The sequence below is a fragment of the Symsagittifera roscoffensis genome, chromosome 2 (assembly GCF_963678635.1).
Source record: "Symsagittifera roscoffensis chromosome 2, txSymRosc1.1, whole genome shotgun sequence".
Classification (NCBI taxonomy): Eukaryota; Metazoa; Xenacoelomorpha; order Acoela; family Convolutidae; genus Symsagittifera; species Symsagittifera roscoffensis.
This window is the reverse complement of record NC_087063.1, coordinates 29,096,771-29,116,218: the sequence shown is the minus strand read 5'-3', so window position 1 is coordinate 29,116,218 and position 19,448 is coordinate 29,096,771. Positions and strand designations below refer to the sequence as shown.

Sequence of the window (19,448 nt, the reverse complement as noted above, 5' to 3'; positions counted from 1 at the left end):
CGGAATAAAAAATTAAATGATAAAGGTTTTATACTTTATCCGTGAAAATTCTTCAACCAGTCAGTGACTTAAAAAGATCAAGATAACTTTTTGACATTAAAAGAAGTCACAAGTTTTTACGTCATCACTTTACAACGTACTGAGATAAAAACTAGTTTGCATCGAAATAATCATGGTTATGGCAAAAGTTGCATTAAATGTTAATGTTGCGTTCCAAATGTTTCCAAACAATTTCTTCAAAGCTTACTGGAAATGATCGAAAAAAAATTGTTACTCATCATTGACTGATGTCAAGTTAGTATCTTAAACAGAAAAAAAAGATCGAAATTGCTTAAAAATATGTGAGATAATTCCTAACATCACGAAATATTTATATTTTTTGCTTATTCAATGAGTAAAAACCCAGTGGGGCGAGGGGGATGCAGTTTTTATCGAATTTTTATAATGGTTTTCTTTAACTTTTATGCTGTAAATAACTAATGTTCTACAAGTTTGTAAATGAAGGCTACTTAGCCAAAACCAACATCAAAATTTTGCCTAAAAACATCACCGTGTTTAGGCGAAATGTCCTAGAAAAACTCTGTTATGGTGTTGCAAATGGTGAAAAACCCTGTCGTCTTTTTGATTTAAACAACTGTCACCAGTGTTTATTTTGGACTGTAACAGACTATTCGGTTGATCTTGATGAATGAGTTCGAGGTTATTTGATTCCAATGAATTGGTTTCAGAGTCTTCCCAAAAGTCAATCCCGTCTTCTTCGTCATCTTCTTCATCTTCGTCGAGCGAACCCCGGGGTGGATCACACCTCGGACTCGGCGACGGATCTCAAGACGACTCGAGCTCCGGAATGAATAGTATTCCCCACAGTCGTCCCAACGCCCCCCAGCCCAAGGGAAAACCCATTCCCAGGAAGAAACTGACAGTGGAAGACCTGTTCGACGCTCGAGGACTCCCGCAATTGGGACTCCTTCGAAATCATATGAAGGAGGAAGGCCGATTGTCGGAGGCCGGGGCACTTAAGATCCTAAGAGACACGACAACATTGCTCACTAAGGTATGTTTCGTAGACTTGAACTTACTTATTGTTTTTTGTTGTATGAACTCCACCTTGAGGAATCAGATTTTTTCGAGTTCATATCAAAACTTTATCGAACTTTTTTCATGAATTGATGCATCGCAGCGGAAAAAGAAATTCAAGCTAACTTTTTTTTAAAATATCATTTACAGTTTATTTTATTTGGAATATGAACGTTTAAAAGACTATGTCATCAAGTTAATGTTTCTGTTTTAGTTTTTTCCGTGATTTTTGATGAAATTGTTTTTCCTAAAAATTAATTAAAAGTAGTTTTGCAGTAATAAATCATAGTGAAGCTTGTCACTGAGAAAAAGTGAACAGATATGAACAATTAATGTTTCACAGTTTTCCTTGACTTCGTACATGCCGTCCTTCGTACCTTGAACTCTAGGTACACAAAACGACTTCAAAGTATAATCTTATAGCACAATTAGTATTTGAGAAAAAAAGAGTGTTAACAGCTATGACCATTGATTCACGAGGAATAACCAACCTACGAGCTATTAGATCTTAGTCACTTCTTCATCGCTCCTCTACAGAGTTTTAGTGAGCTGTCTGTGTTCCAGGAGCCGACTCTGATGGAGATCCCGGCGCCTGTCATCATCTGCGGGGACATCCACGGACAGTACTATGACCTCCTTCGCCTCCTCAAGATAGGGGGCAGTGCCAGTGAACACACCTACTTGTTCCTTGGGGACTACGTGGACAGGGGCATGTTCAGCATAGAGTGTGTGTTACTACTCTATGCCATGAAGATTGCTTATCCTAAACATGTACTCATGCTCAGAGGTAGATTTTTTGAAATATATTAATAAATTTGCCTTAATAAAAATAGGCAAAAAAATTCGATTATCTATTGAAATCAATTCATTTGTACCGATTCTCGGGACCTTAAAAATATCAACAAAACTTCTGAGTGGTTTTTTTACATCCGCCTTCTCCTTGCATAAACACCAGATCAGTACCCGATTTAATTGCCAAAACTCTAATCTGGTTTATTTGTTTCTAGGAAACCACGAATGCAGGCATCTCACTAAAGTGTTCACCTTTAAAGAGGAATGTCTGGCTAAGTATTCTGAGACAGTGTACAAGGCATGTATGGAATCTTTCGACGCCTTACCTCTTGCGGCCATAGTGAACAAACAGTTTTTCTGTGTACATGGCGGACTGTCTCCGAGGATTAAAAAAGTGGCTGAGATACACAAAATTGACAGATTTAAGGAACCCAACAGAAAAGGTAAGCTTGCTCTTCCAGAAGGTTTAAAGTATGGTTCGCCTTCCCTCCGGTTAACTGTCTTCCTAAACCAGTTACCTCCTTGGCTGAACGGGTTTGACAGTGGGGCTCGCTGGAGGTTTCTGTCTGTTTTATCCGAAGGGTCGCTTTCAAACCCTCTATTGTCCGATGCTATGTTTTCCATATAACCATCCTCAAACGCGTCGTCTGCTCCCCAGTCTTGTGCTCTATCCTTTGATAGTATTGACTTCCCCTTATCTAAACTAATCGCGTGAGAGACCGAAGACTTCCAAAACGTGTTGGGGGATCTAATAAAATGTCTTGCAAAAGGAGAGCATCCAATGGATGATTGTTTCGTCAAACGAATATTCCAAATGATTTTATCAATAGACGTGTTTAAAGATGATTTTGGTTCGTTAAACGACATTGCTAGAAGTTTAGCTTTAACAGTGTAAATGAATCGTTCTACTGCTCCGTTGGATCTGTGATCACCAACAGTACATAAAACTAATTTAATATTGTTCTTCTCGCAGACGTTTCTAAAATTGAAAGAAGTAAAACATGACCCATGGTCGGCTCTAATAGATTTTGGAAATCCGTGAAGGTGGCAATAATCTGTCATGAAAGATAAAATTGAATTAGCCGAGGTGTTGTTCATTACTTTTGCTGACGGGAACTTTGAGAAGCGGTCGATGCATAGCAAAAGATATTTCGAGTTACCCCAATTTTTGTCCAATGGACCCGCAAAGTCTAAATCTACTTCTTCGTTTGGTTCGGTCAGAATTGGTAATTTCTCCGTATTTTTTCGTCCCTAGTATCACTTTTAGATTATACCGGCCTTGATGCACTGGATGCAATTTTTCCCGTGATAGTAAATCTCCCGGTATAGATGTGGCCACCAAATATTCTCTGCAAAGGATTTCATCCCAAACTGTCCTGGGTGTGTTTCATGCAGTAATGACAGGAATGGCGACCTTAGAGCTGCTCGTATTATCAATTTGTTATCGTTAAATAACACTCCTTCTTTAACGTGAATGTCTCTCTGAAAGTTCTTTTGGTAGGCTCCGAATTTATCCAGTGGTCTGCCTTCCTCTACTGCCTTCTTCACCTCCTTTAGGATTTTGTCTCTTCCGACATCAGTTTTATTAGCTTGTTTGAGCAATGATCTGTAAGGGATAGCGGAATGTATGGTAATTTGAGATCTCCCTTATATTTGGCCAGTAGTTTCTTGTGTAAATCTGACATTGTATCGTTATTGAAGTTCAACGAAATTCCTTTATTTTCTGCCCTAAGGGAAAATTTTAGCAAGTTAACCGATGTAATGATTTCTTGTGACTGTTTTCTTTTTGATCTGAACGACTGATTAATTGAAAGTATTGACTGGGCAAGAAAAAATAAAAAGATTTTATCTGATAAATCAAAAAAATTGAAATCAAACTTTGATAAATTTAGTGGAACGCAACCGCTTGTACAAGACTCTGAACGTGAGTGATTGGAATTACAAATTATAACTGTGCTGTTTACGTAGTTCAGAATATTCGAGAAGAACGACCGTTGGATGCTAAGCGATAATTCTTTCTTTCCACCCATTGGATTATTACAATCCAAGTTACTGATCGTGTTTACATCCACTGGATTATACAATTCGTTCTTTTTACAATTATTCTTTTTACAATCACTATTTACAGAGAGGTTTTCTACAATCTTTTGTACTGTAGTCACTACAAATTCGCTATAATAGTGAGAGGTTGTGAGAGCTTTTACTGAAGGTAATCCGACAATAAATCTGTAAATCCCATTTCTTTTCCCGGTATGTGTTTGATCTTGAAATTGAATAGTAAAAGTCGGTTTACCCAACGGGTTAGTGTGTTGTGCATAGTTTTGTTACTCTCATTTGCATTTAGTGCTGAAAGCAATGCCTTATGGTCCGTTACGATTTCGAAGTCAGTGCCATACAAGTAATTTTTATAATGCTCCATCGCCCAGACTTCTCCCAACAATTCAAGTTCATTAGTCGAATATTTACTTTTGTGATTATTTAAAAATCGGGATGCAAATGCTATTGTTAACCAATTCTCCCCATCCCATTGTTCTAGGGTGGTTCCCAGACTGCTATGAGAAGCGTCTATCTTAAGTCTTGACATCCTTTTTATGTCAAAATGGTTGTTCTCTGTGATGTTAACTATCTGTTGTTTTAGTTCTTCAAACGTCTTCGTATGCTAGTCGTTCCATTGGTACACTGATTTCTTTACGAGAAGTGGTCGTAAGGGGGAACTTATAGATGACAAGTTCGGGACGAATTTCATATACTGATTGATTGATCCAAGGAATGACCTTAGTTCGGAAATGTTTTTGGGATTTGGTAGGCTTTTCATCGAACCTGATTTTCCCACCAGTGGTTTTACGCCCGAATTCGATATCTTGAAACCCAGCCATTCTATTTCTACTTGGAAAAATGCACTTTTCTCCAATTTTACCGCCATATTCTTGTTGTCCAAAATGTTTAAATTTTTTGATAATATCGCTTACTGTTTATTTAATGATCCTTTCGAAGCTTTTAAAATGTCGTCTATATAACAATTAGTAAAAAGAATATCTTTTAATAAAAAATCTATCACCCTCTAGAATTCGTTTGGCATATCGCCCAGTCCGTAAAATCCCGTTAAAAACCTATACGTCCCGGTGGTTTCGCCCCCCACAATACTAAAGTTACACTGTTTGCTGGTGTCTGTACATAATTGAAGTTGACTGTACGCATTTTTTAGATCTAGCTTACTAAACCAAACTTCTCCTGACTTTTTACTTGACAGTTAGAGCGCTATGTAGTCTATCAGTTCATGTATGTTTGGCATTTGATATTTGTTCTTGAATATCTGGTTATTTAATAGTTTCGAGTCTAATGCCAACTTGATGCTACCGTCTTCTTTTCTTATAATCACTATTGGACTTATGAAACAATCTTCACCGCATTTGTTTAGCTTCACAATATGCCCCTCTTTTTCCATTCTATTTAGTTCCATCTTTAAGTTATCTAGTAAATGCAGGGGAACTCTTCTACCTTTGGTTTGGATAGGTTTGAATGGAGAGTGAAAATGTGTAATTTTTCTGTCCGATGGTTTTTTCCCAACTCTGTTCCCAAATCCTTTGTACTTATGATACAGATTAAGGATTGTGTCTGAATTACTGTTTAACTTACACAACTCTGGGCGTGATATGTTGTTGACGGGTAGTAGAGGCTGTCGTTGAGCTATCTTGATTCCAATTCTCGGTAGGTTGTCGTTTCCCAGGATGTTCCTTTCATGTCCAGAAGTGATAAAAAATGGGATTTCGTCCGCGATCCATCCATTGGATTGTAATCTTACCATCACTTTTCCAATGATGTTGATTGTGTCGTTGGTAAACCCGCAGTATAGTTCCCTTGTTTTCTTCTCTACCGGGTGTATTTTCAATTGTGGATTTCTCAACTTCAATTCGTGTAGGACGTTTTGCTTCAGGAAGCTCACTGGGCTTGCAGAATCCACTGGAATGTTCAAGTTAACTATCGCATCGTCTCCCAGTCCAATGTTGACTAATTTCTTGGTTTCCAAGCCATTGGTATCGTACATTGTTCTGATGTTAAGAACAGAATAGTTATCGTTGTCGCTTGTCCCCTCTTCGGTCCACGCGTTGATCACTCCGCAAAAAATCTCATTGCTTCTTGCCTGAAGGTCTTCTGGGGAATATGAACAACTCTGACTATTTACAGATTCATCTACAGTATTTACAGCGGTATTTCTTCCTTTCGATTTACATAGTCTTCCAAAATGTCTTTTATATTTACAGATATTACAATCAATTTCTTTCGCCGGACACACATTCAGATGACCCTCGGTAAACGCATAACCTCATTTCATACAAGTATTTGATCTTTCAATGTTCAGGCTTGGTTCTTTTTTACATTATTAAATTTTTTGTACACTCTACCGCTACTTCCTGTCGTGTTGAATGATCTAGTCATATTTGTTAGTTTTAGGTGGATATAGTAGCCTTTTTCGTCGATGATCGCTTGGTTGAGTGCATCCATTGGATTGAGGGTTTCCGAGAGTAGTCTTTCGAAGCCTTACCTCTTGCAGCCATATTGAACAAACAGTTTTTCTGTGTACATGGCGGACTGTCTCCGAGGATTAAAAAAGTGGCTGAGATACACAAAATTGACAGATTTAAGGAACCCATCAGAAAAGGTAAGCTTGCTCTTCCAGAAGGTTTAAATTATGGTTCGCCTTCCCTCCGGTTAATTGTCTTCCTTGGCTGAACGGGTTTGACAGTGGAGCTCGCAGGAGGTTTCTGTCTGTTTTATCTGAAGGGTCGCTCTCAAACCCTCTATTTTCCGATGCTCTGTTTTCCATATAGCCATCCTCAAACGCGTCGTCTGCTCCCCAGTCTTGTGCTCTATCCTTTGATAGTATTGACTTCCCCTTATCTAAACTAATCGCGTGAGAGACCGGAGATTTCCAAAACGTGTTGGGGGATCTATTAAAATGTCTTGCAAAAGGAGAGCATCCAATGGATGATTGTTTCGTCAAACGAATATTCCAAATGATTTTATCAATAGACGTGTTCAAAGATGGTTTTGGTTCGTTAAACGACATTGCCAGAAGTTTAGCTTTAACAGTGTAAATGAATCGTTCTACTGCTCCGTTGGATCTGTGATCACCAACAGTAGTAGTATATGAGTGAGCAAGAGTGGGGGGGGGGGGTTGGTGGGAGACCCCCATGTATTAAGATAGGGAATAGAACATCCGGTCTCCCAGCTATGTATTAAGATTGGGTATAGAGTCTACAATGTATTAAGGTAGGGAATAGGTTTCCCATGTATTAAGATGGTAGGTTTCAGATGACAAGTTTCAGAAAAATTTTTGGCGCCCGATTTTACCATTTTTTAAGATTCTCTACACCAATGCGATAGGTTTTAGATTTTTTCATTGTATTAAGATATGATTTTTATTTTGTTTTAAACCATTAGAGTTTAAATTGAAAGTGTCTGAAACTATGCTGAAACCTAACTGAAGCTTCAAAGAAGAAACAAAGTTTTTCAGAAAAAAAAATTAAATTACTGTAAATTGTTATATTACAGTTGAAAAGTTGAATAATATATAAATGATTGTATGGTATGAAGTTTTACTACAGTTTATAGAATAAACTTACAAATTCAAGGGCTTAGTATGTATTCCATCATTAAGTACCTCCCTTTTCGGGTAAAAGTAACTGAGTCCTTTTTTAGTTTGTTCATATGTTCCAACTAAATGGTTGGAGGTTTTGAATCCGCGATTGGTCGACTTGAAATTTTAAGCTTCGTCAAGAACTCGTCTGTATTTAGACATTGGTCCGTCCCCAGTGTCTTCTAGCGTTCTTTTGTTGAGCTCTTTGCTGCTAAATTTGAATTTGTCGCTCTTACCATCATAGCAGCAATACGTCTTGCTGCACAGGAACAACATTTCAGTACAGCGAAATTCTTCTTTGAATAATCCAGGTTCTCGTTTGTCATGCTTTTTGTGAACAGCGCAGCATGTACGTGGAAATTTTTTTTTATCTGCATCAGCTATAAAGTCATCTCTACAATCATTTCGACGAATAAGTGTCCACTGAGCTTTCTTCTCTGGTAATATACAATCGTCCAGGTTATCTTCTGCTAAAGCTAGATACAAAGAGTCCGTATCCATCTCCAACTCCTCGAATTTATTCTCATCGCAATACTTGTGGAAGAAGTTGTAGTATAACTCCAAAATTCTAAGTTTGGCGTATTGAAGAATGAAAAAACCTTCAATAATTGGTTCTCTATGTTCAATTGTTGACTTCAATAGTTCTACTTCATATAAGTCCTTTTTCACAATATTCAATCGCTTGAAAAATTTCTCATTTATTGCTTTGTGTGTCTTCTCATCGCCGAGATATTTGGTTATCGTGTGTCTGGATTTGTCCATAATTTGATAACCGTACGAACTGTTACCGAGAAGCTTCATCGTCTCAGCAACAACTCCAGAATGTGGATTCTCGTCTCCTTCTCGTCGAGCATCAACAACAGATTGAAGAAATTTGTTGAAACATTTCCTAAGTGTGTACTCAACAAATCGATAAATTTTTGTACATTGAAGTCCAAGACTTAGATAGAAGTTAAGAAGAGGTGTGATGATTGTACCATTTTCTAATTTAAAACTGGAAATCAACATTCGTTGTGGGTTTTTCAGCAAATCGTTTTCTTCGGCATAGTTTTTCATGTATTCTCCAATATCGTTTCGGGAGACGTCAATGTTTTTGAATATTGGAGGAAAATTTGAAAATGTAGGCTTCAACTCGTCAGGAACTATTAAATCGCATTGTACATAACCAAAAAGAGATCTGTTCTTTATTTTTTCAAGTAAAGAATCAGTAGACAGAGATCTTTTGGAAAGAAAATTTGTCTTGACATGATTCTTGATTGACGAATTTGTTTTGAAATGCTTCCACCACTCACACTCCCACATTTCCTGAATTTTGTAACCTCTTTCTTTTATGTACTCTCGTCTCAACTCATCCATTTCTCGCTTCTTATTTACTCTTTCAATATCTTGTTCTGACAACGATGAACGGGTTTCTTGACATGAGCAAAAATGATAATAGCAACCCATAGCTTCAAATACTGTTTTACAGTGATCACAGTAACCATCAACATGAAAACAGTCAATTTTTTTCTGCTTTCCGGTTGTGTAAAAACTCTTGATAAAAAGACATAACCATGTTCTCGAAATTTCTTGTTCTGTTATTTCTAGCTTTAAAACGATCAGTTTCAGAGTCATACTCCCATCTTGTGTAAAGTCCGGTTGGCATCTCTTGACACATTGCGAATGGATATAATTGGCTAGCGTCAATTCCAACAATTGTCTTACAAATATTTGACGAGTTATGAATATAAGTTTGATCGACAACAGCTTTTCGCGTAAAAACTATTGATGGACCACCAGTCATGTCTTCTCTAATTTTCTCACATAAATCTTTATCTCCTTCAAAGAACGGGCAAAATTTGTGATTTATCGACTTGTGTAAGCAGATATTTGCAAGATTTGGAAGCGTGCATCCCAGTTTCAGCATGTCAATTCCCTTATCATGGTAAAACTCTATCTTTTTTTGCATAGCTTCAAGAGTAGGAACAACATCTTTGTTGTTGTACCATCGTAAGAAGTCTTTGAAAGTAATCATGCTTTGTTGTTCCCAGATGTTTTTCAAATACGAGTAATTTTCAAAACCTGTTGGTGGAATTGATTGAATACGCAACTTTTTCAGCGCACTTTGTTGATCAAGTCCTCCATTAACCAGTTTTTGGTAATCGTTGAAATCTTTCTCGAGAGGGTTGTGGTTTCTGAGTTTGCTGAAAAAGGTTTCATATGGAGGCAACTCCGTACAGTCAAGCTTGTCTGGACTGTCAAACCATTCGTAAGGGAAAAAACCTTTGGTCTCACTTGCTTTATAGGCTTTCAGAAACGAATCCAATGTTGTTGCCCCTCCAAGAAATTTCATTATGTCCAAAAACTGAACATCTCCAAATTTGAATGATATGAAGTCATTTGCTTTTTTAATGACTGTTGGTTCAATTTCTTTATCACATATAAGGTATGGAATCAAATAAGATTTGATAAGTTTCAGATCGTATCTGCCGCTATTGAAACCGAACACCGGTAAGGTATTAACATAACGCTCTAAATGCTGTTTCAAGTCGATCAACTGATTTTTTTGAATTCTCAAGAATTGTGTTGACATGTCATCTTCGTCGCCATCCTCAACACATTCATCTTCATAATCGAAGACTTCTAGTCTTTTAGTTAAAGTTCTAGCATTAAGCTTATCAAAGATCTTTTTGACTCGATCATTGACAGTGTTTTCGATTTCTTGAAACTTGGTTGTCATTTGTAGTTTACTTTTTTCAGCCAGAAGTTCCAAGCTGGAAACAAAAGCAATTATTACAAGTTCTGGATCTTTTTTACACAAGAAAATTGGACAATCTTGCAGATTTGAAGATATTGATACGGAAATAGGGACATGTTTTCCAATCCAAGTAGTTGTTTCAGTTGCTTTCAATTTTTCTGTGGGAACACAAATCGATTCGAAATCAAAAACTGCAACATTGCTAAACAATTTCTGACCTTCAGTGTAGGGAATGTTGAAGCCATCCAATTTCTCGAATATTGTTTCCCGTAGTGTGTACGCATTTTTGGGATAAATATGTCGCACTCGATCTTTACAAGTTAGAAGATGTCGGTCGAAGTTGTTTGATCTGTTGAAGAAACAGTCACAGCTAGGACATCGAAAACACTTGAAGAAGGAATCAATATCATTCGTGTGAATAATATGGTTGTTGATTCTTAGCAATTTCACCGTTTTTTAAAATTTTCCAATACTTCGACTGGCTAATTCTCCAACATATTCTTCTTCTTGAATATCAAAATCGTAAATGAATATGTTTCGTTCAACTATTCCCTCTACAACAGGTAAATCATCGATTGAAACTCCACGAAGATTCTTCGGATCGTATCCAGATTTTGATATAAACTCTGTAAACAGCTGAGATGTGTGAGCATCGAGGTTACTGTGACCATGCAAATACATTGTTAACGCACGGAAAAGACAAAGATACAAAGATGATCTTTGTATGGTTGTTTATCTTTGTCCGATAAAAGACAGTTTACTTGCGTATGTCGTAGTAAAGGTTCAGGCAACACAGAGTCTGGACATCCCATTGGGATGTTTTTCAGTAGTGCAGCAAAAATAGTAACATTTGTGATCAATTTGAACCTCCACTTTGTGTTCTGACGTTCTTGGGTGCATTGCTCCACGATATCAAACTTTTCAACTTTTCCTTGGATTGTAATCAAATCCGCTTTAGTACACAGTAAATGCAATTTTTCGAACAAAGTATTGTTTTCGTGTGCATAATAATACCGATATTCTCCCGTTTCGACATTACGGAGAACAAATCTAAGAGCAATATTGATTTTTGCAGCGAAATCTAGCTTGTTGAAGACTTCTTCAAGCTTCTCGTTGATAATCTTGGTATCTAACTTTGACATTTGAAAGTTAAATACCTTATGCCTCCCATTCTCCATCTCAGTGTCCACCAAGAAATGCTGACAAGCACTCAACTCCTCTTTGAGTTTCACTCCATCTTCCCCTTCCCCCTCCACAATCTTGTTCAAGTCTGCCACCGTATCACTTGGTTTCCGTTGTTTCGCCCCATGTTCTTTTCTCCGATGTTGTTGGAGAGAGTAGTAACTCGGAAACTCCTGCTCACAAGACGAGCAAACTGTTGATTGCTTGGAAATTCATGGAGCATGCTTTTTGGCCACGTGATAATTCATTTCCTGTTGATTGTAAGTGAAATACCTACAATCAGGACAAGAAATAAATCCTTTAGCACATCTTTTTTGATGTCGAGCCGCATGTTGACGAACATACATGTTTCCACAATCCCCACACTGCACTTTCTCGTTTCTGTTCAGCGACGGCATCTAAAAATGGGAGAATTTTTAAGTCTGAATATAAAGCTGTTAGTACTTGGTACATATCAAATTGGGAGATTTAAAATGTTCCAAAAAAATTTAGTAAAAATAATTTTTACTTATTTGAATTGTTAAAAATATTTGAAATTTATTTCAAGTAGTTAATCAAAGTATAGAGCAGTTGCTTTTAACGTAAAAGAAAATCAGAATGAAATAATTTTTTTTCGCTTTTTATTAGAGAAAAGCAACTAATCAGAATTGAGTATTTTTTTAGTAACACTGTTTGTTGGAAATCAACCAATCAGAATTCAGCATTTTCTAAAAGTGAATTGTTAATTTTTTTTAAAAAACCTTAGTCATTATTTGAAAAATGTCTATCAAAAAACATTTGAGCTTCCTCGAGTTACTTTATAAGAAAAAAGAAAAAACTCCAATTGATTTTCTTATTGATGAAATAGATGTTGACTCTTACTTTTTTCATAATTTTTTGGACGTCTTTATTGTACAAAATAGAGTTATCCGACTAAGTAAAGGTCTCTTCAGAGAAACTTACTCAATCAAAGAGTTTACTTTTGATTCACATATTGCGTATCAAAGTTTTAAACTTAGGGCTGAATTACACCTCACAAGGAAAGAAATTTTGTTTATTCTCGAGAATTTGAAATTGATCAAAAAATCGTACGATAAAACATCAAAAACTTTTTTTATCCCCTATCCAAAACCCAAATTTGTAAAAACACCCCAGCAAAGTTCTTTATTCCTTCATTTCTTTAAAGATTTTCAAAGTTCAAAATCCTGCTTGATTCGGTTTGGAATCAGATTTCCAGAAGTCTGCTTTGAAAAATTCGTCAACTTTGAGTTATCTTCCCAAATTTACATCAAAATCAAAGAACTTGACTATCTACTCAAAAATCAATAATTTCTCTTTGATTACATACAAAAAATTCAATTAACTTGATGAAAAAAGTTGCAGAGATGTTACTTTTATTTTTTTTCCTTCTTTTGTTACTTATATCAGCAATATTTCTTATTTTTACTGCAAACAACTTTTGGTCATTTATTTTTGCAATTGCTTTTGTGTATATTTTTACTTATTTGGAAGATTTAAGTCCTTAAAAGCGTCTTCTGATTGGATACGACAACTAAAACAAAATTGAACGTTTTTGTGATTGGAAACGACAAAATCCAAAATGGAGCTTTGTTTCCGATTGGATACGACTTTTATCCAAGAATCCCATAAAAGGAAGCTGAAATCTGATTGGACACGACTACAATCCAAATAAGGAAAATCAATTCTGATTGGTTAAACCCACACAGTCGAGTTGAAGGTACCCCTAACTCCTAACTAAAAATCATTTTTTTTTTCAATTTAACTACCGTCAATTACCTCCTCTCTCAGCTCTAAATACCTTAATTTCAACTTATCTTCCGTCAACTATCCCTCTCTCAACTCTTTCTTATTTTTACTCTTGTACTCAATTTATTGCTCAAAATGATCTTCTCAGTGCAAAACAGCAACCTCATGTACTCTGTAGAATTTTCTCCTGATCTAGTACAAATTCAAGTGCGAGAAACAGTCTCTGGAGTTTTTCTGGCACGAATGGAAATCCAATCCAAGTCTGACACATGGTGGAAGTGATGCGAAGGGATTTCAACGAACATCATATGATGCAAGTTCCCATCACAGTGAACCAACTTGGAACAATGCAAATGATGGAGGAAGTGTCTGACCATGTGGGAATGAACTACCCCGAGATTCCTGCTTCTAGATATGTGGCTCAACCAGTCGACGACTTCCTCTTTCCTTGGGAGGAAGAAGGATCAGTCGAAAACCCCATCACAATAGATGAAGATGAGGGATTCTCAGAAACAATGACGCCTCAAAACACTCCTCCACAACAACCACCAGCAATGGAACCTCGTCCAACTCTGCGTTCCATAGAGAACCTCCAGAACTCTTCTGCTGCTCGACAGCTCTTTGATTAAATGTTTTTGTAAATAAAGATTGTTTGGTTTTAACTTCGTTTTCTGTAATTAATTTCTTCAATTTCATTTTAATTATGAGAATAGATGAGAGGTTCAAGATAAACCATTGAAAAACAATTAGTGCTCCGAACTTGCACACATGTTAAAAAATTTGATTAATTTTTGCACAAAAATTCGGAAAAAACACTAGAAAAACTGTACACAATTAAAAAGTTACCTAATCGATATTGCATCTTGTACACACTTTTAATCTTTTGTAGAAAAAATTGAAACACTTTTTCGCATTTTGTCGAAAAAAAGTAAAACACTTTTCGCATTTTGTCGAAAAAATTGAAACACTTTTCGCTTTTTATCGAAAAAAGTAAAACACTTTTCGCATTTTGTTGAAAAAATTGAAACACTTTTCGCATTTTATCGAAAAAAGTAAAACACTTTTCGCATTTTGTTGAAAAAATTGAATCACTTTTCGCATTTTATCGAAAAAAGTAAAAAACTTTTCGCATTTTGTCGAAAAAAGTGAAACAATTTTCGCATTATGTCAAAAAAATTGAAACATTTTTTAAAACTTGTTAAAAAAATTAAAATGTTTTTTTTGCAACTTTTTGAAAATCAAAACAAATATTACATCTTTCTTACATGTTTGAAAAATTTTTGTGCAAAGGTTTTGGACCACGGTGATTTTTTTTTTCGGTAAAATTAATGGTAACTTTGTAAACATATGAGAGAAAATAGATGGAATATCAGAAGTTTTTTATTGAAAAATTGACATGATCACTATTTACAAATCCATAACCATCAATAAAACAGTCAATTATTTTTAACAAATCATGTTCATATTTTGAGTTTTGTACTATACGAACTCTTTCTAGAAAAGCTGAACCAATAGTTTGTGTGGAAGCTAGTTTATGGTTAGAACATAAATAGTGACGTTTGAATTTTTTGCGTAACAGTCTTTTCTTTGCAACACTTGGCATTTTTTCTGCTCCTTTCCATTTCAAATTGTGATGAACAGCGAGGTCAAGTTGATTGAAAACTTCGCCAGTTGATGAAATAAAATTCGAATGAAATCTGTATTTGTACAGAGTGTAAAGAAAATCGATAATTTGGTATGTGAAATGAAAATTACCCAATCGTTGTAAAATTTGATCGAAAGATGAACCAATCAGAAGTATGTGGAACTTACAATTTTCAAAAGAACAGTAAGAATTGTGGGTAGAGACACAAAAATTATTGGTTACTATATATATTTTTCGTAAAAATCACTGGAAATGGAAATAAATAGCGATTTTAGACAATACTCTGAATAAAAGCTGAGAAGAGCTTGACACATAGCTGCAGCCATCTGGAACAATGATTTTTGCTGAAAATTGTGGATTTATATAGGAACACTAACACCTACACAATTCCATATTTGTAAATTTCCCTCAAAAATTCCAATCATAGATCTATTTCCTTTTATGGTTCAGTGAATGACTCATATTGTTTACTTTCAATTTCGTTTAATCTCAAATTCATTTCTCTCATTTCTCTTCATCTGATCAATCTGTTCTTCAAAAATGTACTCAAGAAAAGACACAAGTCCCAATTACATTGAATTCTCAAAAAATCAAACAAGAATTGGGAGATTTGCTTGGTCCCAAAAATCCTACAAAGGGAAAATTTATATTGAACCCTGCTTTCAACTATTCAAGAAAAATGAGTTGGGACAACTCGAAAAAAGACAGCAAGTCTATCTTGGTGAAAAAGAAGGAGAAGCATTCTCAGCAATTAGAAATACTGTTATTCACGATGCTGAAAACCTTGGACTCGTTCCTATATTGGAACTCACTTCTGACAGACAAAGAGTCAACTATGGATCAGGAGCTTGCCAACTGCAACAAAGTGTATGACATAGCAACATACAATAGAAGACAAGTTTGTGTCACGATCAAGAAGTACAATATTAACAAACCTCCCTACATTCAGATTCGACTATTCACCACAGTAGAGAATGAAGCAATGAAACAAGTTGCCTATGTCAACTATACTTTGAACGAATTCAAAGAAGTGTCCCAAATTTTGGGAGACTTTATGTTTGTTGAGATCTGTAAAGTACAATAATTTGTGTTGTTTATGTTTTTTGTCTTGTAATTTAACTATTTATCCTCAAAATCGTTTTTCATTTAGTATTGGTGTTGAACAGTATGACTTGGAATATTGGTTTTTCAAGAAATTTACTCTTAAAACTTCACAATAAATTGGGACTTTTTCATATTGTTCTTGAATAAAAGTCCCAAAAAATTTCACTAACAATTATAGAGTCTCAAAATTTACCAAACTTGCAGAATTTGGACGTAGACTCACAAATATCTCACTTTGAGTGGACTCTGCATAATGGTAGAAGAAAAATTCACATAGGATACCGATCTGATACCAAAAAAATAGATCTTGTAGAATATCGTAGAAATGGAAATCAATGGAAAAATAATCAATCTTTACAACTACAAAGAGAAGAATATGATAAATTACTTGATATGCTTCCTTGATTACTAGGTTATGTAGAGATCTTCAAAAAATCTTGTATCATTATTGACGAATGCACTGTAGAAAATGAACGTACAGAAATTGAATGAAATTCTAAGAGTTTTTGAGATTATTAGGCAAGATTTCTCATCAAATACAAAAAGAAAAAATTTATTTCTTTGTACCTGTATTGTTTTGGACACGGACATAAATTTAAAAGAAATGGACCAAAAATTTCCTTTTGGCGGACTAATTGGATACGGAAATTCCCGTATGGATTACTTTTTTGCAAACTCCAAAATTTTTAGACTACATGCAATTCTACACGACTCTGCTGGATCTGTGAAATCTACTACAAAAAAAGGTCCTGGGTATTGTTATGTTGCACCTAGTCTCCCCAGTTCATGCTTTCTTGGTCACGTGGTGGATTATTTTTCTGTTTATATGTTAAAATATTTGCTTCATCAGTATATGCTTTGTTTGATTGTTAATCATTTTTAACAAAAACTCCAGAGAAATCAGTTAACAGAATGAGTATAGTTGTTTTGGATATTGAATGTATAGAAAGCAATATAGTGAAAGAATTAGGAGTTTATAAGGATGGACAAACAGAAGGTTATTCCTTTCTTCCTCTCAAAAAATTCAAACCAACATCCCAATCTTTTTGGTGTACACAGCATCTTCATGGAATCCATTGGAGCAGTGGTTACAAAAAATATACTGAACTTGAAAAATCTAGAAGCCACAGACACGGAATTTTTTGCAAAAGGTTATGAAAAATGTAAGATTCTATCAGAATTTTTGGAAACAAAGATTATTAATTTGAATGACTACGCTTGCCCTAAAGTTCAGTTTTTGATATTCAAAGATGAAAAATATGATTGGAGGTGTAGCAACTACCCATTTCGTCATGCAAAAATTCTTCACTGTGCAGAAAGAAAAGCATTTGCATACGGAACATGGGCTCGATGTTTTTTTAACAAATTGTAAATTATATTATTCTTAATGTACTACCATTTTCAAACTTTAATTAAATTTCATTGTCATCTTTTTCTTTTTAGAGTTAAGATGGTCGATCAATGTGACAAACCCGTAAATTTAAGAAATTTTGTTTTTGATGAAGAAAATCATGAACGAAAATCATGGAAATTGTTTGGACGTACATGTTATAGATCTCTTTTAGTTTTTTTGTGCCAATTTTTTGTTATAGTTTTGATGCTAGTATGTGCAATCGTTCGAATTATGTTATCCACAACATGTGAAGAAACAACAGTTTGGGTAGCTATTTTATCAAGTACAGTCGGTTATATTCTACCTTCTCCAAAGCTATGAATAAAATAATGTCTACCAAAGAACGAATTTTTATTTCCCTAGTTGGACCAAGTGGATCTGGAAAATCGCATCTTATTTTTGATTGGTTGAAAATTGGTACTTTTCAACCAGCATTCGACAAAATTTTTTATTTTTATCAACATTATCAACCTCTTTATAGTCAAATGCAAAGAAAAAACCTTAAATTTATCCAAGGAGTAGATTTTGACTTGATTGAAAATCTCCCCAATAATGGAACTAAGTATTTGCTTATATTTGATGATTCTTGTGAAGAAAATTCAAAATACAAACAATTTGTAAAAATTGCTCTTGCGGGGAGACACAGGGGTCTGAATACAATATACATCAAACACAATTTATTTCATCAAAGCAAATTAGGACGAGATGTAGAGTTACAAAATACACACATAGTCTTGTTCAAGTCGCCGAGGGATGTTTTACAAATCAATACATTAAGTCAACAACTAGGTCTAGGATCTCAATTCAAAGAGTGGTATCAAGATGCAACATCCGTTCCTTATGGTCATTTACTTATTGATTTAACCCCAAAAACAGTTGATTCACTTAGGTATTGCACTAATAGTGGCTCAGTTCCAACAAAATTTTACTTACCAGCTGGAATAGAGACAAAGTTTTTGGACGATGAGTACACAATACGTCTCTATTCTCCCAATATTTCAAAAATTTTCCCTAAGGCTTCGAAAACAATTCATTCTCAATTGCTCAAAAAATTTCATTCAGTTTCTGAGCGAGCGTTTAGTAAACATATTAAGAGGAGAGCTTCGAGATCTTCGGAAAGAAGACGTAGTAAAATATCGAAAAAAAATTTCAGAACTAACACAAAAAAGAACTCCTCTACACAAAAGAAGAAATATTTTAAGTTCAACTAAAGGGTTACAATTGATATCTATCATCACACCTTTTGTCATTAAACGATTGACATAGTATGGAACAGTTTGTTTTAATTCCGTACTCAATTTATCAATCACAAAGTACACTTCCAAGAAAACCAAAATTGGAACAAAAGCAAGAAAAAGAGGAGATTGTACCAAAAAATTTTGATTCTTTTTACAGTGCTGTAAATGCGAGGTTGAAAACGAGCAACAATAGGAATATTATTGATTTAATTTTGAATTCTCCTAGAATTAAAATCAGCCAGTCAGACAATATTATATTGGATAATCGAGATACAAAAGAATCTATTGTAGACTTTGTGTGTGCACTAAAGCGAAAAAATACCGATTTTCCAGATATTTACTTTACAATTTTGGAACCAACACATATTCCTCCTAAACTTGTTATTAACAAGAAAGCCAAAGCAAAAGATAGAGGAACTTGGATCCCTTTCAAAATCTGAAAAGGTAAGACTAAACAGATTGTATTCTAGGGGCAGAGCTGCGTACTGTTCTATTCAAAACTTGAGTAAAGCGAGTGGTTTATCAAAAAAGAAAGTAGAAAAGTTTTTACAAACCAAGACATCGTATACAAAATTTGGTCCACCAATCAGGTCTTTCCGAAGACTTCAAGCGTTTTCTAAATATATCAATGAAATCTGGTGTATGGACTTGGCTTTTGTAGACAAATTAGCTAGTCAAAACAATGGAGTCAAGTATTTATTAGTTGCTGTAGATATTTTTTCGAGATTTGTCAGAGTTCAAACAATGAAAACAAAGTATGCCAAAGACACTTTACAAGCTTTTAGAAAAATGATTTCTCGACAAGACACTCCTTAAAAAATTTTGGGTTGATAAAGGAACAGAATATGGGGGAACTTTTAAAAAGTTTTGCAAGGAGAAAGACATTGAAGTTTACT

General features: G+C 35.1%; 1 protein-coding gene across 1 annotated transcript in view; it reads left to right on the top strand.

Moving 5' to 3' along the window:
* The first annotated feature begins 287 nt into the window (after positions 1-287).
* Positions 288-19,448, top strand: part of LOC134839788 (serine/threonine-protein phosphatase 2B catalytic subunit beta isoform-like) — a 46,239-nt gene continuing 27,078 nt past the window's right edge. The window contains exons 1-4 of the mRNA XM_063855410.1: positions 288-294; positions 729-1,054; positions 1,642-1,864; positions 2,085-2,312. Of these exons, the coding sequence (XP_063711480.1) occupies positions 288-294; positions 729-1,054; positions 1,642-1,864; positions 2,085-2,312 (784 nt within the window). The remainder of the gene's footprint in view (positions 295-728; positions 1,055-1,641; positions 1,865-2,084; positions 2,313-19,448) is intronic.